Source organism: Kogia breviceps, chromosome 19 (assembly GCF_026419965.1).
Source record: "Kogia breviceps isolate mKogBre1 chromosome 19, mKogBre1 haplotype 1, whole genome shotgun sequence".
Taxonomy (NCBI): Eukaryota; Metazoa; Chordata; class Mammalia; order Artiodactyla; family Physeteridae; genus Kogia; species Kogia breviceps.
Genome location: NC_081328.1, coordinates 11,695,334 through 11,721,202, shown reverse-complemented (window position 1 = coordinate 11,721,202; position 25,869 = coordinate 11,695,334). Strand labels below are relative to the sequence as shown.

The following is a 25,869-nucleotide window of genomic DNA, read 5'->3' as shown; positions in this document are numbered from 1 at the left end:
TTTTAAAAAATTTTAAAGAAGATAAAGAGCTTGTAATCTCACCGCCCAGATGGTACAGAATTATATACAGACTACGCAGACAATTCCTTAAAAAAAAAGACATGCTGATACTTATAAAAGTAAAACCTTCCTCACCCTCCATCTTCAACTTCTCTGACCAAAGTTTTCCACCATGAACAAATTCTGTGTATACGTACACACACACGCTTTTTTTTTCATTTTTAAGGTACTGACATCATATAGCACCACACCCTATTCTGTATTGTGTTTTTTTTTTTTCCACTTGTATGTTGGAAATCTCCTAAAAATCATTAAATGTTTTCATTCACCAATCGATGCCTATGTATCAAAATTAAATTTTTTTTCCCACATTATTCATTGTCGAAAACTTCGGAATTTTTGATAAGTAAAGATATAAAAACAAAATTGTCCACTTATACCTTTCGGTCATAACAAATCCTAACATTCGGCATTAAAAAATTTTATTATATAAAATCTTAATTATGTATAATTTAAACATCTTATTTTGTAGTCTGCTTTTTGGCTTAGCAATGTAGCATGAACATTTTTCTCCTGCTGCAGAGTGTTGTTCCATTTTAATGATAAACTACAATGTACTCTATCCATTTTCACATTGTTTGATAATTAGATTGTTTCTATTTAAAAAAAAAAAATAAATTTATTTATTTATTTTTTTGGCTGCGTTGGGTCTTCATTTCTGTGCGAGGGCTTTCTCTAGTTGCGGTGAGTGGGGGCCACTCTTCATCGCGGTACGCGGGCCTCTCACTGTTGTGGCCTCTCTTGTTGTGGAGCACAGGCTCCGGACGCGCAGGCTCAGCGGCCATGGCTCACGGGCCCAGTTGCTCCGCGGCATGTGGGATCTTCCGAGACCAGGACTCGAAGCTGTGTCCCCTGCATTGGCAGGCAGATTCTCAACCACTGCGCCACCAGGGAAGCCCTGTTTCTATTTTTTAATGTTAAAAACAGCCATGTGGCAAATATCTTGGTAGCTTAATCATTTGAAAAGTGACTTTTATTGTCTTTTCTTATTGCACATAATGTTTATTTAGAAAAATTAGAATATATGGATAAGAAAAACTATAAAATAAAAATCACTATAACTTCACCCACCCAGAGATATATCACTTTTTACATATGTTCCTGTAGTTCTTCCAGATTTTTCTACAAATATCGTTTTTTTTTTTTTTTTTTTTTTTTTTTGTGATACGCGGGGCTCTCACTGTTGTGGCCTCTCTCGTTGTGGAGCACTGGCTCCGGACGCGCAGGCTCAGTGGCCGTGGGTCACGGGCCTAGCTGCTCCGCGGCATGTGGGATCTTCCCGGACCAGGGCACGAGCCCATGTCCCCTGCATTGGCAGGCGGACTCTCAACCACTGCACCACCAGGGAAGCCCTACAAATATCTTAATATATTAGTTCTACTTGGTAACAGTTTTTTTCATTTCAAAATATATCTTGTTTTTTTTCATGTCAGTAAAAGTCTCGCTTAGTATTTGTATAATATCCCATCATATGGACTTGCTTCTTCACTTAACTAATCTCCTGTTGGACTGTTGTGTTGTCTTCAGTTTTACTCTATTTCAAACAATGTTGCAAGGGACATTCCTTTACAAAGATTCCCCCCCCCCATTTCTAATTATCTCCTTAGGATGAATTCCAAAAAGAGAAATTACTAAGTCAAGAGAAATGCACATTTGATGGCTTTTGATCATACTGTCAAATTGCCATGCACAATAATTGAACCAATTTGTACAGTGACCTCAGTCATGACTGGGAGAGCCTACTTCCCTTCTCCATACAAACCCTGCATGGGATAATTAACAACAACACAAAAACAACCAACTGTTCCAAATTTGACAAGTAAAAAAAAATACCATCACATTTACATTTTCAAATACTTAATTTCCAGTAATATTAAAATGTAAAAATGTGTCTAGGGACATCCCTGGTGGCACAGTGGTTAAGAATCCGCCTTCCAATGCAAGGGACACGGGTTCGAGCCCTGGTCCGGGAAGATCCCACGTGCCGCGGAGCAACTAAGCCTGTGCGCCACAACTACTGAACCTGTGCTCCAGAGCCCGCAAGCTACAACTACTGAGCCTGCTGGCCTAAAGCCTGTGCTCGGAAACAAGAGAAGCCACAGCATGAGAAGCCCACGCCCCGCAATGAAGAGTAGCCCCCTGCTCACCGCAAGTGCAACAAAAACCCAACACAGCCAAAAATAAATAAATAAATATATTTTTTAAAAAGTGTGTCTATTATCTATTTATATTTCTTCTGTGAATTGTTTGTTCATGTTCTTTGCCCATTTCTCTATTGGAGAATTTATCATTTCTTATTTCTTTATACTAAAAACTTTCAACATTTAAATTTTTATTGTAGTAAAATGTACATAACATAGAATTTGCTATTGTAACTTTTTTTTTTTTTTTTTTTTGCAGTACGCGGGCCTCTTCTCACTGTTGTGGCCTCTCGCGTTGCGGAGCACAGGCTCCGGACGCTCATGCTCAACGGCCATGGCTCACGGGCCCAGCCGCTCCGCGGCATGTGGGATCTTCCCAGACTGGGGCACGAACCCGTGTCCCCTGCATCGGCAGGCGGACCCCCAACCACTGCACCACCAGGTAATCCCTGACATTTGGCTTTTAATTTTGCTTATTGTGCTTTTGTGATGTGCTAAGTTTAATATTTTTATTTTCATCAAATCCATTAATCTCTCCCTGTATGGCTTCTGCCATTGATGCCAAGCTTAAAACAATCCATCCCCATTTTAATATCACAATACTTACCTATGTATTTTTTCTACTCCTTTATATATATATTTATACACTTACATTTATAGTTCATCTGAAATATATCTTGTGATGTGAAATAGAGGCCTTGCTTTTTTCCCCCCCTGTAAATGGCTAATTGTCGCATCGCCATATCCATCACTAATTTGAAATACATATATTACACATACACACATGTGGGGATGTTTTTAGACCTTCTATTCTGTTTCCTTGGTTTCCTTGTTAATTATGTTGGGGAAGCTTAAGGAAGGATACTCAAAGGCAATTGCTAGCCTCATGCTAGACACTATATTTAAAGGTCAAAGGCGAGCTGCCAACCTATCTTGTCTGTATCTCCTTCTCTGTTATCTTTTACATGATGCCTCTGTATTGGTTAAGTTCTTCATTCCCTGTTGCCTCCTGTCAGTTCTTTAGTTGAGACCTAGTGGAAAGCTCAGATGAGGATTCTCAGGATTTATGTAATCTTGATTTTTGTTGCACCCTGGGAAAGGTGCCTATGGATATAGCGACAGATGTCAGTAGCATTTGGACTCCTCTGGAAACTTTTCCAGTGCTCCTGAGCGTGGGTCCACCATCCCTAAGGGGAAGATAAGCTCCCAGGGGCTCTACACCGGGAGCCAGATTTTCTCCTCTCTGCACTGTGCAATGTGCAGACAATCTCTGTGTTTATAAACATTTCTAAAACTCAGCTCCTTCAAACCAGGCTCCCAGGACGCTGTGGGCCATGTTGGTCTCTGCTCAACTCAAACTAACGTTCTGGGGTGAAAGTAGTTTGAAGGCCTGGGTGGAGCTGATCCTAGGGTCAGGCAGCGTGCTGGACCAAAGCCATACTGTTTTAATTACTGTTACCTTAAAATAGTTCAATAATCTGTAAGACGCATCTGTAAACCATTTATAGCAAGTAGTTTAATTATTTTTATGCATACCTGGGCAGACGGAAGAGGTGTCATAAGGAAGTAAGGCACAGGAATTAAGTGAATCCTCTCGAGTTACTCAGCAAGTCAGGTTTCTGTCACAGTCGAATTCGGAGAACCTGACTCCTCGCCCGGTGCTCCACAGAAAGCCCGCTCTGCTGCGCCGCTGGGCAGGCGGGGCGTGCGTGAAGGCAGCGAGGCGGACAGGCTGCGGTCTCGCCGCCGCGTCAGGGAGCGCGGTGACCCAGCCCCGGCCGGCTCCAGGGGCGGGGCCGGCGGCTGTCCGTGAGGGCTGCGCGCTGCCGGCCGCACCGCCTGGGCTCCGGCCGAGTCGCCTCGCGCCCGCCCCGCCCGCCGGACCCGCGCCGCGGAGCGCGCCCTCGGCACTGGCGTGAGGCAGCCGGAGCCGCCTCCACCGCGCGGCCCGCGGCGGATAGGGAGTTTTGGCGCCGGCCGGGAGGCATGACGGGTCGCCGGGCGCCGGGGGAGAAGCGCTGGCAGCTGGTGCGCTGGTGAGTGAGCACCGGGGGGGCGCGGGGCCTGGTGCGGACGCGAACCCGCGCGCCCCGCGTGCTGAGGCTGGGCCGGGCGCGGGAAGGAGCGGGGGCGCTGGCCCGAAGTTTCTTCTCGAGCGGAGGCAGCGGGGCCGGGTTTAACGAGAGGCGAGAGGCGCTGCGCTACCTGGTCATCCCCATCCGGCGTGTCCGGATGGAGACGGTTTTGGTCTTTGCGGTTCTTCAGAGCTATCGTCGCCGGGATACCGGACCCTGTTCCTGACGTCAGGCTTTGGAGGGACCCCGGTCCTCCTTACAGACTCGTTGCGGGGTTTCCTCACTTTCCTCCCCGCGCCTTAGCTCTCTGTAGTGGGGCTCCCCCTCCGACCCTCATTCCTTCTGCTGCGCGGGGTCGGCCACGGACTGGGCCCCGCCCAAGAGGGCACAACCTACAATTCTCATCTCTCCTGTTCAAGGAGGTGCTTCAGTTCACCTACACGCGGACCGGTGGTTGTGGGCACTTGGGGGATAGGGTGTTTGAGAAGGGGGGCCTAGGAAGGGAGGGAAGAGGTCCCCGTGTAGGTGGGTGGTTGCCCCTACCCCGCCGAGTCCTGCCCAGGCTGGGAAATCAGAGCCTGCTGGTGTCGGGTGGCGAGACTGCAGGCCAAGAGGGTTTCAGACGCATCGCAGAGGGATTGGGCGCATGTCCCCGTTGTCCGAACGTTCAGGGTCGTTTCAACCAGAGGCCTGACCTCTGCTTGGCGGAACTTAGAATGCAGGGCAGCCTGCTCAGCCCACTCCTGCCCTGGAAGGACTCCAAGAATGTCTGGCTGGGACCCCTCCCCATCGCAAATCATCCCACCGAAACCAGGGCCAGGAGCATCTTTGAAGTAGCATTGCGGAACACCTCTCACCAGGTACATTCTGTAGCCTGAATACAAAGAACAACAATAATATCGTTAATAATAGCAACCTGGCTTCCAGAGCACTTCCTACTGGCTCTACCATAATCAGGCATTGATTCAGTTACTCTTCACAGTGATACTCAGGGGAAGGCATTAGCACCCGCCTCTTTCAGATGAGGAAACTGAGGCTCAGAGAAGGAAAGTGGTTAATCAATGTCACCCAGCAAGCAAGTGACAGAGTCAGGGTTTGAACTCAGGGCTTCCCCAGGGGCTTGACTCCTTTCCTCTGTTTTGCTTCATATTTCCTGAACACAGGGCCTGGCTGCCTATCCAAGTTCACATTGTCAAAAAAACCTCAGGGGCGGGGCTTCCCTGGTGGCGCAGTGGCTGGGAGTCCACCTGCCGATGCAGGGGACACGGGTTCGTGCCCCGGTCCGGGAAGATCCCACATGCCGCGGAGCGGCTGGGCCCGTGAGCCATGGCCGCTGAGCCTGCGCGTCCGGAGCCTGTGCTCCGCAAAGGGAGAGGCCACAGCGGTGAGAGGCCCGCGTACCCCCAACAAACAAACAAACCTCAGCATGTCAGAGCAGGAGAGGGGTCAATGGGTCAGCCTGCTCAGCCCATCCCACCTTTCAAGGGTTCCAAGAATCAAAGTCCAAATAATCAAAATTATTATTTATCAGTGGAGCTACTCTTCAGATGAAACCTCAGTACATAAATCAGATAAAAGTAGAGTTAATCTGTTTGAAGATCTGGTGGGGAGTGGGCAGTCCCCTGGAAAGGAGGTACCACCCTAGGACCCCAGAACTTCCCAGATCACTTTGTAGTTTGATTCCTTCCCTCACTTCATGGAGGAGGAAACAGGAAGAGTTTTAAAGGGGCAGAGCTTGGATTCCTGCTCTGACTCTCTGCCCTGATGCCTGTATGGGCTGGATCTTGGGCTGAACCTGATGAAACATAAATCATTATTATTACCCTAATTAGGTTTAAAATTTTTTTAATTTATTTTTTATTATTTATTTTATTTATTTATTTTGGCTGCACTGGGTCTTAGTTGCAGCACGTGGGATATTCATGGCATGCGGGATCTTTCTTTTTTTTCTAGTCATGGCAGGTGGACTTCTTAGCTGTGGCATGCATGCGGGATCTAGTTTCCCGACCAGGGATCGAACCTGGGCCCCCTGCATTGGGAGTGCGGAGTCTTACCCATTGGACCACCAGGGAAGTCCCTAGTATGCTAATATAGGTTTTAGGTCACCTTTCACTCCTGGTTAAAAAAGCCCATTGCTCTGAGGAGGTCCTGAAGATGTGACTTGAGTGATCAGACAGCCTGGCAGGGAGCACTCTTTTCTTTTTTTAAAAAAAAAAAATTATTTATTTATTTATTTTTGGCTGCGTTGGGTCCTCCATTGCTGTGCGTAGGCCTTCTTTAATTGCAGTGGTCAGGGGCTACTCTTCCTTGTGGTGTGCGGGCTTCTCATTGCAGTGGCTTCTCTTGTTGTGGAGCACAGGTTCTAGGTGAGCGGGCTTCAGTAGTCATGGTGTGCGGGCTTCAGTAGTTGTGGCACGCAGGCTCAGTAGTTGTGGCACACGGGCTCCAGAGCGCAGGCTCAGTAGTTGTGGCACACAGGCTTAGTTGCTCCATGCCATGTGGGATCTTCCCAGACCAGAGTTCGAACCTGTGTCCCCTGAATTGGCAGGTGGATTCTTAACCACTGCACCGCCAGGGAAGCCCTGGCAGGGAGCACTCTTGAAGGCAAGACACCTTCTGAACTCCATGGCACACTCCCAGCATGATCAGCCTTGGCCCCTGCTTCCAGGATTTCAGATTGAGTCAGCTTTCTCAATTCAAATTGGCTTAAGAGAAAAAGGGAATTTACTGGTTTATGTAACTGAAAACACCAAGAACTTTCCATGTTTCAGGCAAAACTGGATTCAAGTGCTCAAATAATGTCACCAAATAATGCCCTACTCTCTCTGTCCTTTCTCTTTCCTCTGTTCCCTTTTTATTCCCTTGTGGAAGTGAGGTGGCTCTCAGGAGCTGCAGGCAACCCTCCAGACGAACAACCCTCCTGGAAAGACAGCTTCCCTTTCTTAGCGGTTCTAGCAGAAGTTTCAGAGTGTCATTCCCATTGGCCTGTTTTGGGTCACATGGCCATCCTTCAGCCAATCACCATGGCAAGGGGGATGGACTGCCTCATATTGGCCAGGCTCGGTCATGCTCTCATCCTGGGAACTTGGGGCTGGGGTTAACTCCACCCAAACAACAAAATTTTGAGTGGGAGAGAGGGTGGTGAATACTCATTGGGCAACAAATATGTCTGATGTCTACCTACTCTTTTAGAGCAGCTCTTGCTTTGGAGGCTCCTCCTCCAAACTCTCCATAAAGTACCAAAAACTAAATTAGAATTTGGTTGGGTTCTTTAGCTCAAGTTATTAGATATGTATGACTTTTTATCTTCTGATTATTTCTGAGGGCCTGTTGCCCAGTTTATGACAGTGGGGCTTCAGATCTGGGAGAAGGAACTGACAGAGGCTAGAGGCTAAGGCTGTGTGAGTACTTGAAAAACATTGCAAAGTGGTCTGGCAACATTCTTTTTACTGACTGTAAAGTATTCCATTCTAAGTTGAACCATAGTTTCTTTATCTAGCCTCTACTGATGCCTTTTTTGGGTGTGTGGTACGCGGGCCTCTCACTGTTGTGGCCTCTATCCTTGCGGAGCACAGGCTCCGGACGCACAGGCTCAGCGGCCATGGCTCACGGGCCCAGCCACTCCACGGCATGTGGGATTTTCCCGGACCGGGGCACGAACCCGTGTCCCCTGCATTGGCAGGCGGACTCTCAACCACTGCACCACCAGGGAAGCCCAAGTTTTATTTTTTTAAGATTTTTTTTTTTTATGCGGACCATTTTAAAAGTCTTTATTGAATTTGTTACAGTATTGCTTCTTTTTTTTTTTTTATGTTTTGGTTTTTTGGACATGAGGCATATGGGATCTTAGCTCCCCGACCAGGGATTGAACCCGCACCCCCTGCATTGGAAGGCAAAGTCTTAACCACTGGACTGCCAGGGAAGTCCCTAGAACAGTTTTAGATCTACAGAAAAATTGAGAAGATAGTACAAAGAGTTCCCATATACCCCACACCCACTTTCCCATATTATTAGCTTCTTGCATTAGTATGGTACATTTGTTACAATAATGAACCAATGTTGATATATTATTTTGACTAAGTTCCATAGGTTATTTAGCTTTCTTATGTCCTTTTTCTGCTATAGGGTCCCATCCAGATACCACATTGCATTTAGTAATTAATGTAATTCCTCTTCTTGGCTGTGACCGTTTCTTGGACTTTCCTTATTTTTGATGACTTAGAAAGTTTTAAGGAGTACTGGTCATATTTTGGAGAATGTGCCTCCATTGGGATTTGTCTGATGTTTTTCTCATTATCAGATTGGGGTTATGAGTTTTGGGGGAAAAAGACCACGAGGATAGAGTGCGATTTTCATACATCATATCAAGGATACATACTATCAGCATAGCTTATCAATGTTGATGTTGACTTTGATCACCTGGCTGAGGTAGTATTTGTCAGTCTTCTCCACTGTAAATTGCTCCCCTCCCCCTTTCTATAGTGTATACTCTTTGGAAGGAAGTTACTCTGTGAAGCCCATGTCTAAGTAGAGTGGAGTTATGGTTTACCTCTTTGAGAACAGTGTTTACACATATTGTTTGGAATTCTTCTGCACCCAAGATTTGTCTCTTTCCTCCCCATTTATTTAGTTATTCAATCATTTATTTATTTATATCAGTATACACTATTAGATATATGTTTATTTTAACGACAGCTTTATTGGAATTCATGTGCCACACCACTTACCCAAAGTGTAAAATTCAGTGAGAATATATTCACAGGGTTGTGCAACTATCACCATAGTCAATTTTAGAACATTTTCATCATCCCCCAAAGAAATTTCATAACCTTCAGCAGTCCCTCTCCTCCATTTCCTCCCACCCCACCCTCCCCCAACCTTAAGCAACCGCTAGTCTCCTTTCTCTCTCTATGGATTTGTCTATTCTGGACATCATTTCATATAAATGGAATCCTACAGTATGTGGTCCTTTGTGACTGGCTTCTTTCACTTAGCAAAATGTTTTCAAAGTTCAGGTTTCAATGCCTGCCTGACCTTCTCCAGTGTTCAATTGAAAAAATAAGTGTAACCTGTAAAGTACCTGACCCTTCTCTCTTTTGGCGATGGGCTGCATCCTCCTGGAGGTGTCACCTACCTCCGCAACTGGGGGACTCTTACTATGAGCAGCTTCTACCCCTCCCCCCTCCCTTTTCTCATTTCTTTCAAAATGTCCCTGACTATGCCCAGGTCTTGATGCCCACTTTTCCAGGGATAATCTGAGAAGCTGGTCCTTGCTAAAATGTTTTTTTTTTTTTTTTAATTTAAAAAAATTTTTGGCTGCATTGGGTCTTCGTTTCTGTGCGCGGGCTTTCTCTAGTTGCGGCGAGCAGGGGCCACTCTTCATTGTGGTGCGCGGGCTTCTCATTGCAGTGGCTTCTCCTGTTGCAGAGCACGGGGTCTAGGCACAAGGGCTTCAGTAGTTGTGGCACACGGGCTCTAGAGCACAGGCTCAGCAGTTGTGGTGCATGGCTTAGTTGCTCCACGGCATGTGGGATCTTCCCGGATCAGGGCTCGAACCTGTGTCCCTTGCATTGCCAGGTGGATTCTTAACCACTGTGCCACCAGGGAAACCCCTTGCTGAAGTTTTAATGGTTGCTCGTGCCTTACAAGGTTGACCCTTTGCAGTATTTAATCTTCTGTGTACTGTTCAATAGAATTTCAGGTACAAAATAGATTAACAGGGAAGATATTTGGGGATGGATGGTGTTCTATTTTTCCTATATTTAATGAAGTGCAGTGCAGCAAATACACTTACTAAGTTAACAAATTGGATTCATTAATGGAGATCATCTGTGTCAGAGCATTCTGTGGAAGAAACTGCCCAAGAACGTAGTGAGTTGATCACTGTGGCTGTTGTGATTTTTATGGAAACTGGCTCAGTAGAACAGGGTGCTGAGTGAGGGTGTGGCAGGGATTTCAGAGATGATCGGACACAGTCTTTGCACTCTAGCAGGGAGACAAACAGGCACATAAATAACTCACGCGGGCAGAGAGCAACGTTGTGATCAAGGTTAAGCAAAGCATCCCTGGAACCTTGGAGCAACTTTGGATGCTGGCTGGGGGCGTGGGGACAGATTTTTAGAGGCAGTGTGGTTTGAGCAGTTGGGGTGGGGTAGGGCAAGAGGCAGATGGAGGGAGGGCGGCTGAGAACTGAGCACAGCCTGAGCAAAGGCTCCGAGGTAAGAAAAGGCGGGGCATCTTTGGAGAAAGACAAACAGATGGGGAATGCAGGGGTCTGTATGCGTGAATGTGGGCGGGGGTGGGGGGAGGCATGTAATGGTGGGAAAGGCTGGTGGGGAGCAAAGTGGGGAAGAATTAGACCTCTCAGGTGAGCTGTTTGGAGGACAGTTGACATGTGGTGGGAAACCACTAACCTTTTTGGGCAGGGGAGGAGCTGACAAGATCTGTGTTGGGAAGTGGGGGCTGGTATGGAGGAGGAAAGGATGTGTGTGTGTGCACGGAGGGGACTGGATGCCAGGGGCTGAAGGTGCAAAGAAGGCCTGCCTCTGTTGCTTCCTGCATGTGTGACCTTGGACAAGTTCACTTCCGTCCCCTGAGCCTCTTCTTCCTCATCTCTAAAATGGGATCCACCAGTTCTGAGGGGTTTGATGTGCAGCTTGGAGGAGAGAGTGCAGGGAGTGGAGTGTTTTACTTGAGGGCATTCTCTGTGTGCTATCATGCAAAGTGCTCCAGGATACATTGTTTTTGTTTTTTATATATAAATTTATTTTATTTTATTTATTCATTTTTGGTTGCGTTGGGTCTTCGTTGCTGCGCCCGGGCTTTCTCCAGTTGCAGCAAGCGGGGGCTACTCTTCATTGCGGTGTGCAGGCTTCTCATTGCGGTGGCTTCTCTTGTTGCGGAGCACGGGCTCTAGGCGTCCAGGTTTCAGTAGTTGTGGCACACAGGCTCAGTAGTTGTAGCTCATGGGCTTAGTTGCTCCCCGGCACGTGGGATCTTCCCGGACCAGGGCTCGAACCCGTGTCCCCTGCACTGGCAGGCAGATTCTTAACCACTGCGCCACAAGGGAAGTCCCTTAAACACTTTTTATGTCTGCACACTGTTTTACTGTATGGATGCACCATAATTTATTTAACCAACCCCCTGCTGATGGGTGCTTGGGCCATTCCCTGTCTTTTGTCATTATAAATAGTGCCACGGATTACCTTGTCCAACATGCTAGAATCTGTAGATAAATTCTCTGAAGGGGGATCGTTGGATTACAGAGGAATTACATGTATAATTTAGACAGATGCTGTCAGGCTATCCAGCAGAGGGCTTGTGCCAATTGACAATCCCACTGGCAATGTATGAGAGGGCCTGTTTAAAATGATATATTGTTCATGTGATTATTTGATGGCTTCTCTCCCCACAAAACTGTAAACTCCAGGATGGCAGCGATTATGTATCTTTTGCTCATTGTCGTGGGCACTCAATAAATACTGAATTAATGGACAGATTTATGATTCTACCAGGAATGGGTGGCCAGGGTGGGTGAGATCCTTTCGTGTTCACCTTGCCCAGTTCAGCTTCCCCGATCCTTGCTCTGGGCTGATTGTCGATCCAGAGGGTGGCTGGGACTCTGTGAGTGACCCTTGAGGTTCTGGAAGATCTAATCCTGACATCTGACTCATGACCCCCACTCCAGAGCAGACTTTCTCCTGCTGTGAACTCAAGAAATCCAATGTCTCAGTCTTATAAAGGGCTTGGAGAATGGACACTTGTCTGATGCTTGAATCCCCTGCCCAGCCTCTGCTTACATACCTCTGGTGACAGGGAACTCACTCCTTCCAAATGACTCCTTTCAACTTCAGACAACTAACTTTTTAAAAATAAATTTATTTATTTTGTTTATTTATTTTTGGCTGCATTGGGTCATCATTGCTGTGCGTGGGCTTTCTCTAGTTGCGGCGAGCGGGGGCTACTCTTTGTTGTGGTGTGTGGGCTTCTCATCGCGGTGGCTTCTCTTGTTGCAGAGCACGGACACTAGGCGCGTGGGCTTCAGTAGTTGTGGCGCACGGGCTTAGTTGCTCCCTGGCTGTGGGATCTCCCTGAATCAGGGATCGAAACCGTGTCCCCTGCCTTGGCAGGCAGATTCTTAACCACTGCGCCACCAGGGAAGTCCCAGACAACTAACTTGTAAAAAGTTTTTCCATCTATTGAGTTGAAACCTGCTCCCTGTAGCTGCCTCTTCTTCAGGGAATTTTAACTGCGGCTCTCTGGAAACAGGGCTTTCTGGCAGATGAGCAGGGCGTATATTTGGGGACAGGTACCTCTCATCTATCATTTTCTAGCAAGTAGGGCCAACTCCCAAAGGATCCCTGCAGAGCCCTGCCTGCCCACCTCCTCACTCTCTCCTGTCTTGCCTGCAGGTATGTGCAGGAAGGGCGGTTCCGAATTGAGGAGAGGACACTGACAGCCTTCCAGTGGCTCTACAGCCCCCAGCAGCATCGCATCCTCAGCCGTGCTGACCTTGAGTCTCCCTCCAGGTAAGGGGACCCACTGCCCTTACTCTCATCCTTCCTCCAGGCCTCTCCAGTTGGTATTATTATGCAGCCAGCCCCACACTGGTCCATAAACTCCCAGTGGGGAACCACGGCCGTCAGTGGCAGAGAGGCCTTCCAGGGTCTTTGAAAGAGTCTGTCAGTCAGCCGGCGTGCTTGTCCAGCCTAGAATGCACTGAGTGATTTGAGGCAAGTCATTGCCTTTGCTTTCTCCTCCGTAAAATGGGTATGATCATATTTTCCCTGCCTTCTATCAGAAAGATCATGAATCTCAAGTGAAATGATGCCTGGAGATCATCAGCTGGTTCCTCTTGTTTTATATTTTTGGCCGCACCATGAGGCATGTGGGAATCTTAATTCCCAGACCAGGGATAGAACCTGTGCCCCCTGCAGTGGAAGCGCAGAGTCTTAACCACTGGACCGCCAGGGAAGTCCCACTGGTTCCTCTTTAAGAGGGGGAGCAGCTGGCATATTTGCTGGGCAGTCCCTGCTTTGACCTGGGTAGAGCCAGCCCTTCCTTTCTTGTCGCTCTCCTCCGCCATGCCAGAGAACCCAGCTGGGATCCTGAGTCCAGGTGCGGGGCACCCGGCTTCCTGCTCCCAGGCTCCTTCCCGCCCACTCCTTCTGCACACTGTGGACAGACGTGAGCCGTGTTAGCTGTCTCGATGGAGATATCCCCAGGAGCCCTGCTGCTGCCACACCCCTTTCCCAAGGCTTCTGCTAGTCCTGACCCAGGCAGGACCTTTCTTCCCACTTTCCCCATCAAAACTTCTTTGCACCAGCTTCTAAATTGGCAGGCCCGTTGAAGCCAAGAATGAACAGGTCTTTCCTCCCAGGGGTGGAAAAGAAGAATGGAAGTGATGTCATTTGGGGGTACACCAAGTGCCAGCAAGAGAACAGGGACAACGCTCTTACCGCATCTCCCCAAAGCGGCCCCAGGAATAAGGTTCAGAGATGATGGGAGACTTCACCTACCCAGACATCTGCCAGGAGTCCTGTTTAGCTAAGAGCAGTGCATGTGCTCTCTCTTGTCTCAATGACGATTTCAGAAGGTACAGGAAGCAGTAAGGGGGACAGGTATTCTGGATCCAGTTCTGCCCAAAGAGGAAGAATTAATTGGATGATGATGTGACGTGACAGGAAAGGTGACTCAGGCCACCTGGGAACTCTCGATATTCAGGAAATGGGAGGTCAGACAAATGCCCTAAACTCTAGAGGGCAGATTTCTTTTTTTTTCTTTTTTCTGTTTTTTTGCAGTACGCGGGCCTCTCACTGCTGTGGCCTCTCCCGTTGCGGAGCACAGGCTCCGGACGCGCTGGCCCAGCGGCCATGGCTCACGGGCCCAGCCGCTCCGCGGCACGTGGGACCCTCCCGGACCGGGGCACGAACCCGCGTCCCCTGCATCGGCAGGCTGCGCCACCAGGGAAGCCCCAACTGTTATTCTTATATCACAAAAGTTGTACTAACTTCTGTGTGTTTATTATGCATCATGTTGTAAATGATTTGCAGGCATACATTGATTTAATCTTCATAACAATGCTATGATCTAGGTACTCTACTCCCCATTTATCAGATGACAAAGCTGAGGCGCAGGGTAAGTGGAGTGCTTGCAACCACTATGCGCACTGCCTCTCAGAGAATGAGGCATGGGCCCCCAAGTGGGAGATGGCGAAGGTAATTTTTATCATTGCAGAGAGGAAATAAGTTCACGAGCCGTATATAAGTGAGCTTAGCATCATTCCTGGTCAGGTTTCAGAGTCTGTTATGAAAGAGATGGTTTGGGGGTACTTAGAAAAGAAAGAGATAGGGGACCAGCAGCAGTGAGTGAATTCCCTGGGAACCCATCCTGCTGGGGGAAGCTTATTTGCTTTTCTGATTAGTTTTCTAGACTAGAAGGTAGGTTGGGGGTGGTGAAGCAGGAGACAGTGGTTCTGAGTTTCAGCCAGACATTGTTCTTTTCTTCCCATCAAAGCCTGCAGGTGACACAGAGGAATGTGGGCTGGGGGAGGGCACAGCTAGGGAGGCTGATGAGTGGGCCGCCCTTGCTGAGTCTGCTCAGTGTGTTCACGAGGGACTTGGTGAGGAAGGATGTGGACAGCATGCCGGGGACATTGCCGATGGCATGAACCTGGGCACCGTCCCAACGGACAAGATGGCACAGCTGGACCCGAAGTGCCCTGGAGGCTTGGAGTCCAGATCTAAGTCTAGAAGGTACAGCTTAACAGAAGTAAAGGAGAAGTCTGTTTTGGCCTCCAATCTTGTCTGCACCTGGGCAGCAGGCTGAGGGGATCAGCTGTCTGAGAGGTTCCAGTTGACTAGAAGGTTGGATATGGCCCCATGTTTTAAGAAAATGCTCGAGTCTTGGGGCTGCAAGAGCTCAGGGCAGAGTCCAGAGCTGAGGAGGAAAGTCCTGCTATTTTGTCTCAGACTAAGAGGAATGCTCTATCATTTCCTCATTTATTTTGTGGACAGAGATTGAGCACATTCTTTTGCTAATACCATGCTGATGTTACCCTTGAATGGCTGAGCAGGTTACATTTTGGGGTGATGGGCTAGGCTGCTGAAGGGACTCAGAGGGTGGGTTGGCCACCCCGCCTTCCTTTTTGCTTTCCACCCTGCTCCAGGTCAGGCCCTGGGGTTATGATGCCTTGTCTTAAGGAAGACAAGGGTCCTGCCTCCATAGGACACACATTCTAGAGGGAGAGAAAGACTATAGACGCATAGACAAGAGAATATCTTGAGATGATCAGAGTTCAGCTGAACAAACTGAAACAGAGCATCAGATAAAGACACACCAGTGGGTGTGTGGGGAGTTTGGAAGAGGTGGATGGCCTCTCTGAGAAGGTGACATTTGAGCTGAGTCCTGAAGGACTCAGGGGGCAGACATATGGAGAAGGTGCTGGTGAGGGGTGTTGAATAAAGGCTGGGGAGGGGCACAGGAGATGGGAAGTGAAACAGCAGTTACAAGGCCCTACGTACGTTCCAGAAGCGGGAAGCTGTTGTGGCCAGAGCAGAGTGAGGCCATGGCCAGCAGATGGAAAGGATGCAGATTTCCATGCAATTAAATGAAGGGCTTTTTAACATTTAGAGCTGCCCGAATACAGCGTGGGCTGCCCCCTGAGGGAGTGGGCTTCCCATCACTGAGATGTGCAAGCCATATTCAGAGGCCGCCCTCCGTGGAGGTTAGGGAGGAAGACTCAAGCGTCTCAAAGGCTCCCTAGGGCACCCTTCCTGCCTTCCACCCCTTCAAGTTCAGGAGCACCCTTGGTTTGGCCAAAGCTGGGAGGATGGCTGTGCAGCGAATGAATGAAAGCTCCCGGCCGCCAGGTCGAAGGCGCGGTGGGGGGGACGACGACGACGACGACAGTTTCAAGGACTCTGGCAGTCCCTGAAACCTCCCACTTCCAAGTCCAGATAGCACCGAACCCCCCTCCATCCGCACCGCACGCCGAGCTGGCGAGAGGCCCGGTGTCTTCCTCAATCCACCAGGGACCCGCAGATCTTTCCTCACCTCCGTTCCCCACCGGCCCGGGCCCCGTCCTCCAGGAACTTCTGTGGGCCGGTAGGCTGTCCCCTCCTCCGCTCCCCTGGGTCCCTTGGGCGCGCCTGCCCCTCCCCGCGCCTTTGTTCCCGAGGAGCCGCCTCGGGTAGTCCCCTGGCGGCGGCGACTGGAGCATCCCGCGGGCGCCGCACCCCGGACTCGCCGTACCGGCCCCACCCACCCCGCCCCGGCGCCCTCTCCTTTCGCTCGTGCCCGCCCCTCCGTCTCCCCGCCACTTTCCGGCAGCTACGCGGCTGCGGCGCGGGGCGAGTCGGGTGGGCACTGCTGGAACCGGGGCGCGGACCCAGGCGGCGGCGTCGCGGAGGGCGGCAGGAGGGCCCCGCCTCGGCCAGGCGCGGGCTTTCCCGCGGCGAGCGCGGCTCCGGCGGCTGGGGCGCGACTGCCAGGTGTGCGCGTGGCGGCGGCGGGCAGGGGGAGCCGCTTTGTGCCCGGCGAGCCGCGGCCGGGGTGCGCGCGTGCGCGCCGCGGTGACGGTGCGCGCGGCGGGGCGGGCGGCCAGGGCAGCCCGTCGCCGAGGAGGAGGGGGCTCGCCGCCGGATGAAGGGGGACGCCGCCGCCGCGGGCACACGGGCCGAGAGAGCCGCCGCGACAGACTGTTGCCATTCCGTCCACGTCGAGGAGTGAGCCCCGGGCGCCGGCTTCACAGAAGGTCAGCGGATTCGGAGCTGGGTGGTAATCCCGTAGTCAGCAGGGATCAGGACGCGAGTCCTGGTTGGGACTGAACCCAGGGTGGAATTGGGGTGTATGTTGTGAGTGCAAATGCAGGTGTTCGCAAAGAGAAATCAGCTCGTGTGGACGCGTGTGAGCCCTGCTCTGCGATTCCACGGAGCAGTTCGGCGGAATGGGTTGTTTGGGAGGGGGGGTGACTGTCCTCAGACATCCCTACGGGTGGGTCATGGCGCACACACATCCTGTATGGAGTGTGTAGCTGACCGAGGTGGAGCTCCGAGGTGGGGTGTTTACAGGTGGTGGTGAAAGGAAAAAGCCAGGACCCCCAGGAGGACCCTGTAGCTAGGCTGGGTTGGTTTGTTTTTTTCCGAAAGGACATAAACCCCACCCCATGCCCGCGCCAACCTTTGCCTGTTGCACGGAGGGGAGCTAGGATGGTGGGGTGCTGTGTGAGAGGCCTTTGTGGACCCTTGGGGCCGGGCCAGGATCAGCCTGATGCTCATTTCTGGAGGCCCTGGGTGGATGAGCGTGGGATGCCTGCCTTGGGTGGGGGTCCAGGGCACGCTGGGTGTCCTGACCCGGAGCTGGTTGAGGAGCACATCTTTCTTCCTCCTCCTCTGTTTTCTATAGCTCCTCTACAGCCTTCTTAACAAACCAAAGGGCATTTATATGCAAGTGGGGTTTGGGCTCTGAAGGCGGGGATCTGCCTCTGCTGAGTGGCCCCCATCGGGGCAGCCTCCATAGGGAATAATAGGGTTGTCCTGGGCTGGGCGCCAGGGCCCTCTGGTTCTTTTCATGCTTTGTGACCGTGGGGCTGTCCCTTAAGCCCCACGCGCCTCAGTTTCCCATGGAGAGGGGAGAAGGCACCGCCCCGCCCCGTTCTTCCTGCTGCAGAGTGAGAAGTAAACAGAGAGCTCCCAGCTGCCTGGGGCTGGGAGGCTGGGAGTGACTCAGGGCATGTGAGGCCCCCAGCAGTGTTTTCCCCCTGGAAAGTTCCAGCACATCTTTGAGACCTGGGCAGGAGTTGGGGGAAGCTCTGCCCTCATCTCCCAGCGAGTGTGTTGGATTTTCTAAGTGTGGGGCGGGTTGGGTATGTTCTAGATCTGGCTGCCCAGGCTTCCAGAAACTACCTCGGGTTCCCCCTCCTTTCTAAGATGTTGAGGAATGGAGGGCGGGGAGCAGGGTGTGGGGAGGATTGGATGGGATGGGGGACTTAGAGTCACCAAATCTCTGGGCAGAGACAGATGCTAAAGTTGAGTAGGGCCAGGGCACAGCTAACTGGGAACCCCGCTCAGCCCGCTCAGCCCAGGCTGTTAGGCGATTTGTCGGGAGGTGGCCTCAGTTCCAGAGAAGATGACCTTGCTGCTGCAGGCATCCCGTCCCCACGCCGCCCATCATCCTGTCTGGATCAAGTGTGGCTGAGCCACTGTGGTTCAGAATGACTTGAACCTCGAGGGAAGGGGACCCCAGCATGGATGGTGGTGGCAGCCGCAGAGCAGACCGGGGTTGAATCTCAGCTCCACCACTGTCTGTGTTTCCACCTGTGTTCCCCCAAAGCAGAACCCGAGGATGCGTTCTTTTTAATCTTACTACCGCTCTGTCCTGGGAGGTCTCCTGAGAAGCCTTAAGGAATGCGTTTCAGGACTGCCCTGTTGGGAAGAGAAACAGGGACGTGTTCATCCATCAGCTCTTTTCCGTCCGGGGACGTTAACTCCCACATGCTTCCTGGCTGCACGTGTGAGGTACCAGTGGGTTTGTTCGGGCACCCCGCACTGCGGCTTCAGAGACGGGCCCGCTGGGTCCTCGAAGAAGCATTGCCATGTGGCTGCTCTCAAAGCCTGCAGGGAACCGGTCATTGCAGAAGTCGCTGGGGTAGGAAGTGGGACTGAGAGGGTCTGAAGTACGCCCTGAGGTGTCCGACACTGCGTGACCTTGGGCAAATTTCCTATCTTCTCTGAGCCTCAGTTTCCTTATCTGGGGGTTATGGGTATTAAATAAAATACTACTAAATGCTTGAACATGGTGATGGGTCCATAGCGAGAGCCCGGTGGATGGAATATTTCTGTATATTTGGGAAGACAGCACCTTCTGGGTGGCCCAGATATTCATTCACTTAAGTGGAGGAGGGGGCCGGATTAGGTGACCTCTAAAGACCCCCCTCCTAGTCAGAGACTCTTGGGCTTAGGGGCCAGACACCTGACCTGGTCATCTCCTCCTGGAGCTGTGGCCCAGTCTCTCAGAACCCCTGAATGGCTCTGCTTTGCATTCTGTGGATTGGAGACGGCAATGCCAGCTGCTCATATGTGCCTTTCCTTGGGCTCTGTCCCCTGGAGGACATGGGAGCCTGGAGGGCGGGCAGGGGGGGCGAGGGGAACGGGCAGCTCGGAAGCAGGTATTTGAAGGACGGGTGGCGAGAGGGCAGATGCTGGCGTTTGGAGCTGGCAGATGTCGTGGGCACTGGTCTGGGCCACAGTCAGTGGGGAAGACAAGGCACAGGGGTGGGGGAGGGCGAGAGAAAATGAACAGGAAGGGAGGGGAGAGCGAGTTGGCAGAGAGTGGCCCAGAATGATGGCAGAACCTGGGTTGTGGGGTGAGTCGAGGATTGGGGGGGTGTCTGGAGTGGCAGCGACAGGCTGGGCCGGTGGGAGAGCGACGAGGTGGTGTGAGGGAAGGGATGGCACTGGTTGAGGATTAGTTGGGGGGGCCCTAGGGCATAAGCCGGGGCAGGTATCTTATTTCAGGGTACAGCACCTATAAGCTCCCTCCTTTTCCTTTATCCAGTGCATCTACCTGCTCCTCCTGGGCCACAACCCACGTTGGCAGGTGAGGTGCTGTCGGCAAATACTTGGGTCCCCTTGTGAGCTGTGATTGGAGAAGGCGAGGATGTACCTCTGCCAAGACCCGTTGCCATGGTACCGCGGTGACCCTTGTCTTCCTATCCTCTCCCATCTCTGGGCAACGTGGCCCGCCCCAGGGGGAGGTCGTACAGTGGGGACGGTGTCCAGCTGCCTCTTGCTTATGCAGGGGCAGCTCAGGCTGGCAATACAAAGGTCATGGGGTCCATCCTTCTGCCTTCAGGCAAGGTCACACCCAGCGTAGGCTGGGCGGTTGCAACATTCACAGTCATTTAAAGACTCCTCTGACTTCTGTAATTTGGGACTCCTTTTGTTTTTAATAAGTTTAGTAAAAAAAAAAGAATCAGTAATGCCAGCCTATCCATCTCCTCCCTTTTTATTTTTTTTTAAATTTTCTTTTATTTGGCCATGCTGCGGCATGCAGGATCTTAGTTCCCTGACCAGGGATTGAACCCATGTCCCCTGCATCGGCAGGCAGATTCTCAACCACTGCGCCACCAGGGAAGGGAAACCCCCTCCTCCCCTTTTAAAGAGCCAGATGACACTCTCTTCTTGACCACACCTTTTTCAATGCTTTGGTGCTTCTCTAGTGAGAAGTTCTGGATCATGTCTGATCTCAGTCTGCCATGCTACACTTTCTTTTTGTTGTTGTTATTGTTTTTTTTTTTTTTTTTTTTTTTTTTTTTTTTTTTTTTTTTACTGTGTTTGCCACCACGCTTTAGGCCTTATAGATAAGTTAGAAAGAGATTCCACTCTGTCTTCTCAAGATGCAAAGTGGCCATTGGGGCTCCCAAGGCAGGTGGGACACCAAGGCAAGGACTGTGCTCTGGGGAGCCTGGCCTGAGACCTGGTTTGAGTTCTGAACTTGCCCCTGCTCTCCGGGCTGGCTGGTGTTCCACCCCCTTCCCCCGTTCAGATCCAGGGCTGTCAGCCTCCTTCCTGGGTCAGGCTGGGTGTGCTAGCTGGGCCCTGCCAAGTCTGGGTCAGCAGATGGCATCAGGCATGGGCACCTGGGGGACCCTGCGAATTAGATGACTGGTAGCAAGCAAGAGCTGGAGGGGAGTGACAGGCAGTCAGGCACAGTGAGGTACACCTGTGCGTGTGTGCACATCTGTACACAGTGAGGTACACCTGTGCGTGTGTGCACATCTGTACACAGTGAGGTACACCTGTGCGTGTGTGCACATCTGTACACCTGGGTCCCTGGAGGGCGTGTTGCTGGATCACTGTGTCTGCACATCTCTGTGTGGCTGCCTGTGGTCCTCTGAGCATGTCTCTGTGTGCATTGTGGTGTGCCCTGGCTTATTCGTTTGCTTTTTTCTGGGTATGTGAATTGGCCACTATCTGGCACTCTCTAGGGTCCTTGAGGGTGTGCAGGTCTGATGGCTGGTGATATTTTACCCAGCAGGATTTCCTGGGCCCCTGAGGCCCCTGAGTCTTCTGCCCTGCCCAGCTCTGCCCTCTTTCCGGGATTCCTGTCCCTGTCCCTCCCTCTGCCTTGAGGAAATTGCTTCTCCCCCACTGGCTGTGTGGGTGCCCACTGCTGTTCAGGTGGGGCCTGGGGAGAGACAACCAGTCCAATCTCCAGCCCCATCCTTCAAGCTCTGAGCTGAGGGTGATGGGTGGGTGAGCCCTGGGGGGAGGAGATGAGTCAGGATGGCTGCAGCGGGTGGCAGAAGCCAGGCTATGTGTCAGCATCTTCAGGGAGGTGTGTGCACCCCCTTCCGCTTCACCCGTCCTCAGAGCCTTGGGCACCAGTGCAGCGGTGGGAAGGCTCCCCCACCTCCACTGTCCATATTGTCTTCCCTTGTAGCCATGCCTTGCTGTTTCTGATGGGGAGCAGAATGGTCTCTGAGGCTCCAGGCATCCCACCGGCAGCCTTGGCCTCAGCATAATCATTTAAATTTACGGAGCTCTTCCTGTGCCAGGCCCTAAACTCACAAGATACATGTATTAGCTCATTGGCTCCTCAGAACAATCCTATGAGGTGGGTTATGAAAGCATCCCCATCTTATGAGGAAGTGGAGGCTCAGAGAGGCTGGGTCACTTCCACAAGGTCACACAGCTAGTAAGTAGTGGAGCCAGGACATGAATCTGGGTCTATTCTTGACACTTGTTGCTGTGCCCTCCACTCTTCACAAAGCTGCACTCATCTCGTCCTTGCAGTCTCTCCTTCAGAGAGGCCGACTCAGATCATCCCCTCTAAACAGAGCTCCCCACCCACCCCCCACTCCCCTTTGGATCACATCACCCTATTGTAAATACCTGTTGTAAAGTTATCCCTCTCTTGTCCTCCACCTCTCCACCCCTAGTCCCCCCAGGGATTTGTCTGTCTTGTTCACTGAAATACCCTCAGCACTAGCAGAGAGCCTGGAACAAAGTAGGCATGTGATAAACATTTGATGAATGATTGAATACATGAAGGTATGTCTGACTCCAGACCTAAGCTCTGTACCCCTTCTCTACATTGTCTTTCACAGCAGGGACCACTGCAGGGTGGCCGGGAGCACAGCTCTGGAGTCAGCTCGCTTGGTTCACTGTTCTGGTTATCTGATGCTGCATAATAAACCGTCCAGAAGCTAATGGCCTGAAACAACAGTGATGTTTATTTTGCTCAGGAATCTGCAATTTGGGCAGGGCTTGTGGGGATACTTGTATCTGCTCTGCCATTGTCTTCTGGGGTGGCTCAAAGTCCAGAGGCTGGGATTGTCTGAAGGCTCAGTTGCTCACATGTCTGGCATTTGGTGCCGGCTGTTGGCATGAGGTCTTAGTTCCTCGCCACACACGCCTCTCTGTGTGCCCCCTCTGTGTGCTAGTTTGGGCTTCCTCACAGTGTGCTGGCTGGATTAGGGGCAAGAAAGGGCCAGACAGAAGCTATTTCACCTTTTCTTACCTGGCCTTGGAAATGATGCAGCTTCACTTCTGCCAGAGTCACAGATCCACCAGGATCCAAGAGGGGGGAACGTGTACCCCACCGCTTAATGGAGGGGTGTTAATGTCACAGGGTAAGAAGAGCATGTGGAATGGGGATATATTATGGGATGGTGGGGCCATCTTTGGAAAATACAGTCTGCCACAGCCACTTCTTTGGAGTGTGACCTTGAGCAAATTACTTAGTCTCTCTGTGCCCCAATTTCTCCATCTATAAAGTGGGAACACCATCAGTATGTATTGGGTTATTTCGTACTCATTGGGTTATTTAGCGGTGACTACACTTCTACCCACAGATCCCCTTGGCCTCAGGTAAGGCATTGGTACAGGTATTCACCGAGCTGCAGGTTCCAGCCCCAGTTCCACCCCCAACTCTCATGTAATACAGGAGGCACCTACCTGTGCAGAGTCCTTCTGAGGGTGGGGCCGGTGATGGGGAAAGAAGAGGGGACCCTGAGTGGAAAAGGCCTTTTCTGTCTCCTTTTATTATGTGATTCTAAGTCAGCCCTGCTCCCTTCGAAGGGGCAAGGGGCAGGGTTGGTGGAGATGCCATGAAGCTGGGGCTCCAGCAGGATTCCTCTGGGTCTGGAGGCACAGATCCCACGAAGACCCCCATCTTTATCCGGGGAAGTCAGGATAAGTGACCATGCTGTGTTTGAGGTGCAGGCCGTTTTATCTGTGTAGCTCCCTCCTTTTCTCTGTCCCCCCTGCCCGCCTCCGTCTGAGTCACTGTTCATCTGCGAGAAGAATGACTCCCCAGCTTGGCTTGCCAGACCCGGGGAGGAATCTCAGGGTTTCCTTGTCCTGGCCCAGGTTGGGGTACTCCTCAGCTGGGCATTGGCAGGGAGCCAGGGAAAATCTAGGGGTTTGCTGGAGCCCAGCCTGGCTGTATCTCACATCCAGCACTGCCCTCATTCTCTATAGAAATGGCAGAATTGTTAAAAGCAGAGGCTCTGGGTTTGAATTCTGCTGCTGCCGCCTGCCAGCCCTGTGACCTTGGGCACATCTCTTAACGTTTCTTTTGTTTTTTTTGCGGTACGCGGGCCTCTCACTGTTGTGGCCTCTCCCGTTGCGGAGCACAGGCTCCGGACGCGCAGGCTCAACGGCCATGGCTCACGGGCCCAGCCTTCCCGGACCAGGGCAAAATCCCGCGTCCCCTGCATCGGCAGGCGGACTCCCAACCACTGTGCCACCAGGGAAGTCCCTCTTAACCTTTCTGAGGCTCCGTTTCCTCACCAGGATGGAGGACATGGTTATGGTAAGGATTAAATGAAGTAAAATCATGGCATAACTGGTTCATGGGAAATACTCTAGAAATGTTGGCAGTTATTCTTTATAGATGAACAAAGTGAGGCGGAGGGAGTTTAAGCGATTTCCCCACAGCCACATTTAACGTCAGAATCAGGGCTGGAACCCACGTGCTCTGACACCAGGTGGTTGTTGCTTATCTCTTGCCATACAGAGAATTCCTCCATCCCTCAATCCCTTTTGCCAGGGGGCAGTATGGCTGCCACCCTAGAAATACAATCAAGAAGATGCCCCCTTTTCCTCCTTGCACTACCCAGACTTGCCTGTAGAGGGCGCCGACACCTACCTTCTCTCGCATCTGGGGAGGGAAGTATCCAGGTGAGGCTCTGCAGTAGTAGGGGAGGGTGGGGAGTGACATAGCTGACTGGGGGAGAGCGGAGAGCTGGCTTTGTGATCTCCTTTAGACAGCTCCTAGTGCCGACGCTTTCCTACAGATAACTCCTTGGCCACCAAAGATAATGGGAGTATCCTAGTGGACTTCATTCCAGTGTTTCTCACTGGATTAGAGTCATCTGGGGAGTTTGTTAAAGATGCAGATTCCACGACCCCACCCCAGAACGATGGGATCCGAACTTTAGCCATTGCACTGGCTAACAGGTCTATAGATCTGTGCCAGACACCGCTCTGAAGGCTTAACACGTATTAACTCCTATACCCCTCCCAACAGCCCTATGAGGTAGGTACCATTAGTATCCCCATTTTATAGATGGGGAGTCTGGTCTGAGGCACAGAGAGGTTGAGGAACTTGCCCAAGTTCACACTGCTTGCGAGTAGCAGGGCTGGGGTTTGAACCCATGCTATTCAAGCCCCAGGTGGTTCTCACACGTGGAGCATGTGAGAACCACTATTTTATAACGCTGGTCCTGTCCCCTTTCTTGCCTCCTTTTACTTCCTTTTATTTGTCGTTATTTTATTTTATTTATTTATTTATTTAATTTTATTTTATTTCATTTTTTTGTGATATGCGGGCCTCTCACTGTTGTGGCCTCTCCCGTTGCGAAGCACAGGCTCCGGACGCGCAGGCTCAGCGGCCATGGCTCACGGGCCCAGCCGCTCCGCGGCATGTGGGATCTTCCTGGACCGGGGCACGAACCCGCGTCCCCCGCATCGGCAGGCGGATTCTCAACCACTGTGCCACCAGGGAAGCCCTGTCGTTATTTTAAATAGCATTTATTGTGTTTTTCTAATTATAAAAGCAAAACCTGCTTATTTCAGAAAACTTAGAAAGTTCAGGAAAACACAAAGAAGAAAAAATCAATCTCACCTCCTGAACAATATAGTCCTGAGCTTATTAGTTAGCCTGTTGCATTCTATTCAGAGACTTACTGTACCTTGTTTGCCCTGGCATCACATATGCAGTCGTCCCTCAGTATCCTTGCGAGATTGCTAATGGGACTGTCCCCCACCCCGCTCCCCTCCCGTATACCAAAATCCTGTGATGCTCAAGTCCCTTATATAAAATGGTGTAGAATTTGCATATAACCTATGCCATTCTCCCTTATACTTAATTTTTTTAATTAAAAAATAATTTAAGATTATACTCCATTTAAATTTATTATAAAATATAGTTTGTACCTCTTAATTCCCTACCCCTATCTTGTCCCCCACCACCTTCCCTCTCCCCACTGGTATCTACTGGTTTCTTCTCTATATCTGTGAGTCTGTTTCTGTTTTGTTATATTCATTCCTTTGTTTCATTTTTAGATTTGAAATATAAATGATAAC

General features: G+C 51.0%; 1 protein-coding gene across 5 annotated transcripts in view; it reads left to right on the top strand.

The window, feature by feature from the left end:
- Positions 1–25,869, top strand: part of RAP1GAP2 (RAP1 GTPase activating protein 2) — a 224,809-nt gene that overhangs the window by 6,921 nt on the left and 192,019 nt on the right. For 2 of the 5 annotated variants that reach the window (XR_010838343.1, XM_067022130.1), the window contains exons 2-3: positions 2,461–2,643; positions 12,688–12,804. Coding sequence is in view for 2 of the 5 variants with exons in the window: in XM_067022130.1 (XP_066878231.1) it covers positions 2,461–2,643; positions 12,688–12,804 (300 nt within the window). In the remaining 3 variants the exon portion in view is untranslated. Of the gene's footprint in view, positions 1–2,460; positions 2,644–4,117; positions 4,238–12,687; positions 12,805–16,851; positions 17,031–25,869 lie in introns of those variants that run through there. The other 3 variants (XR_010838344.1, XM_067022132.1, XM_067022131.1) reach the window with 2 other exon arrangements.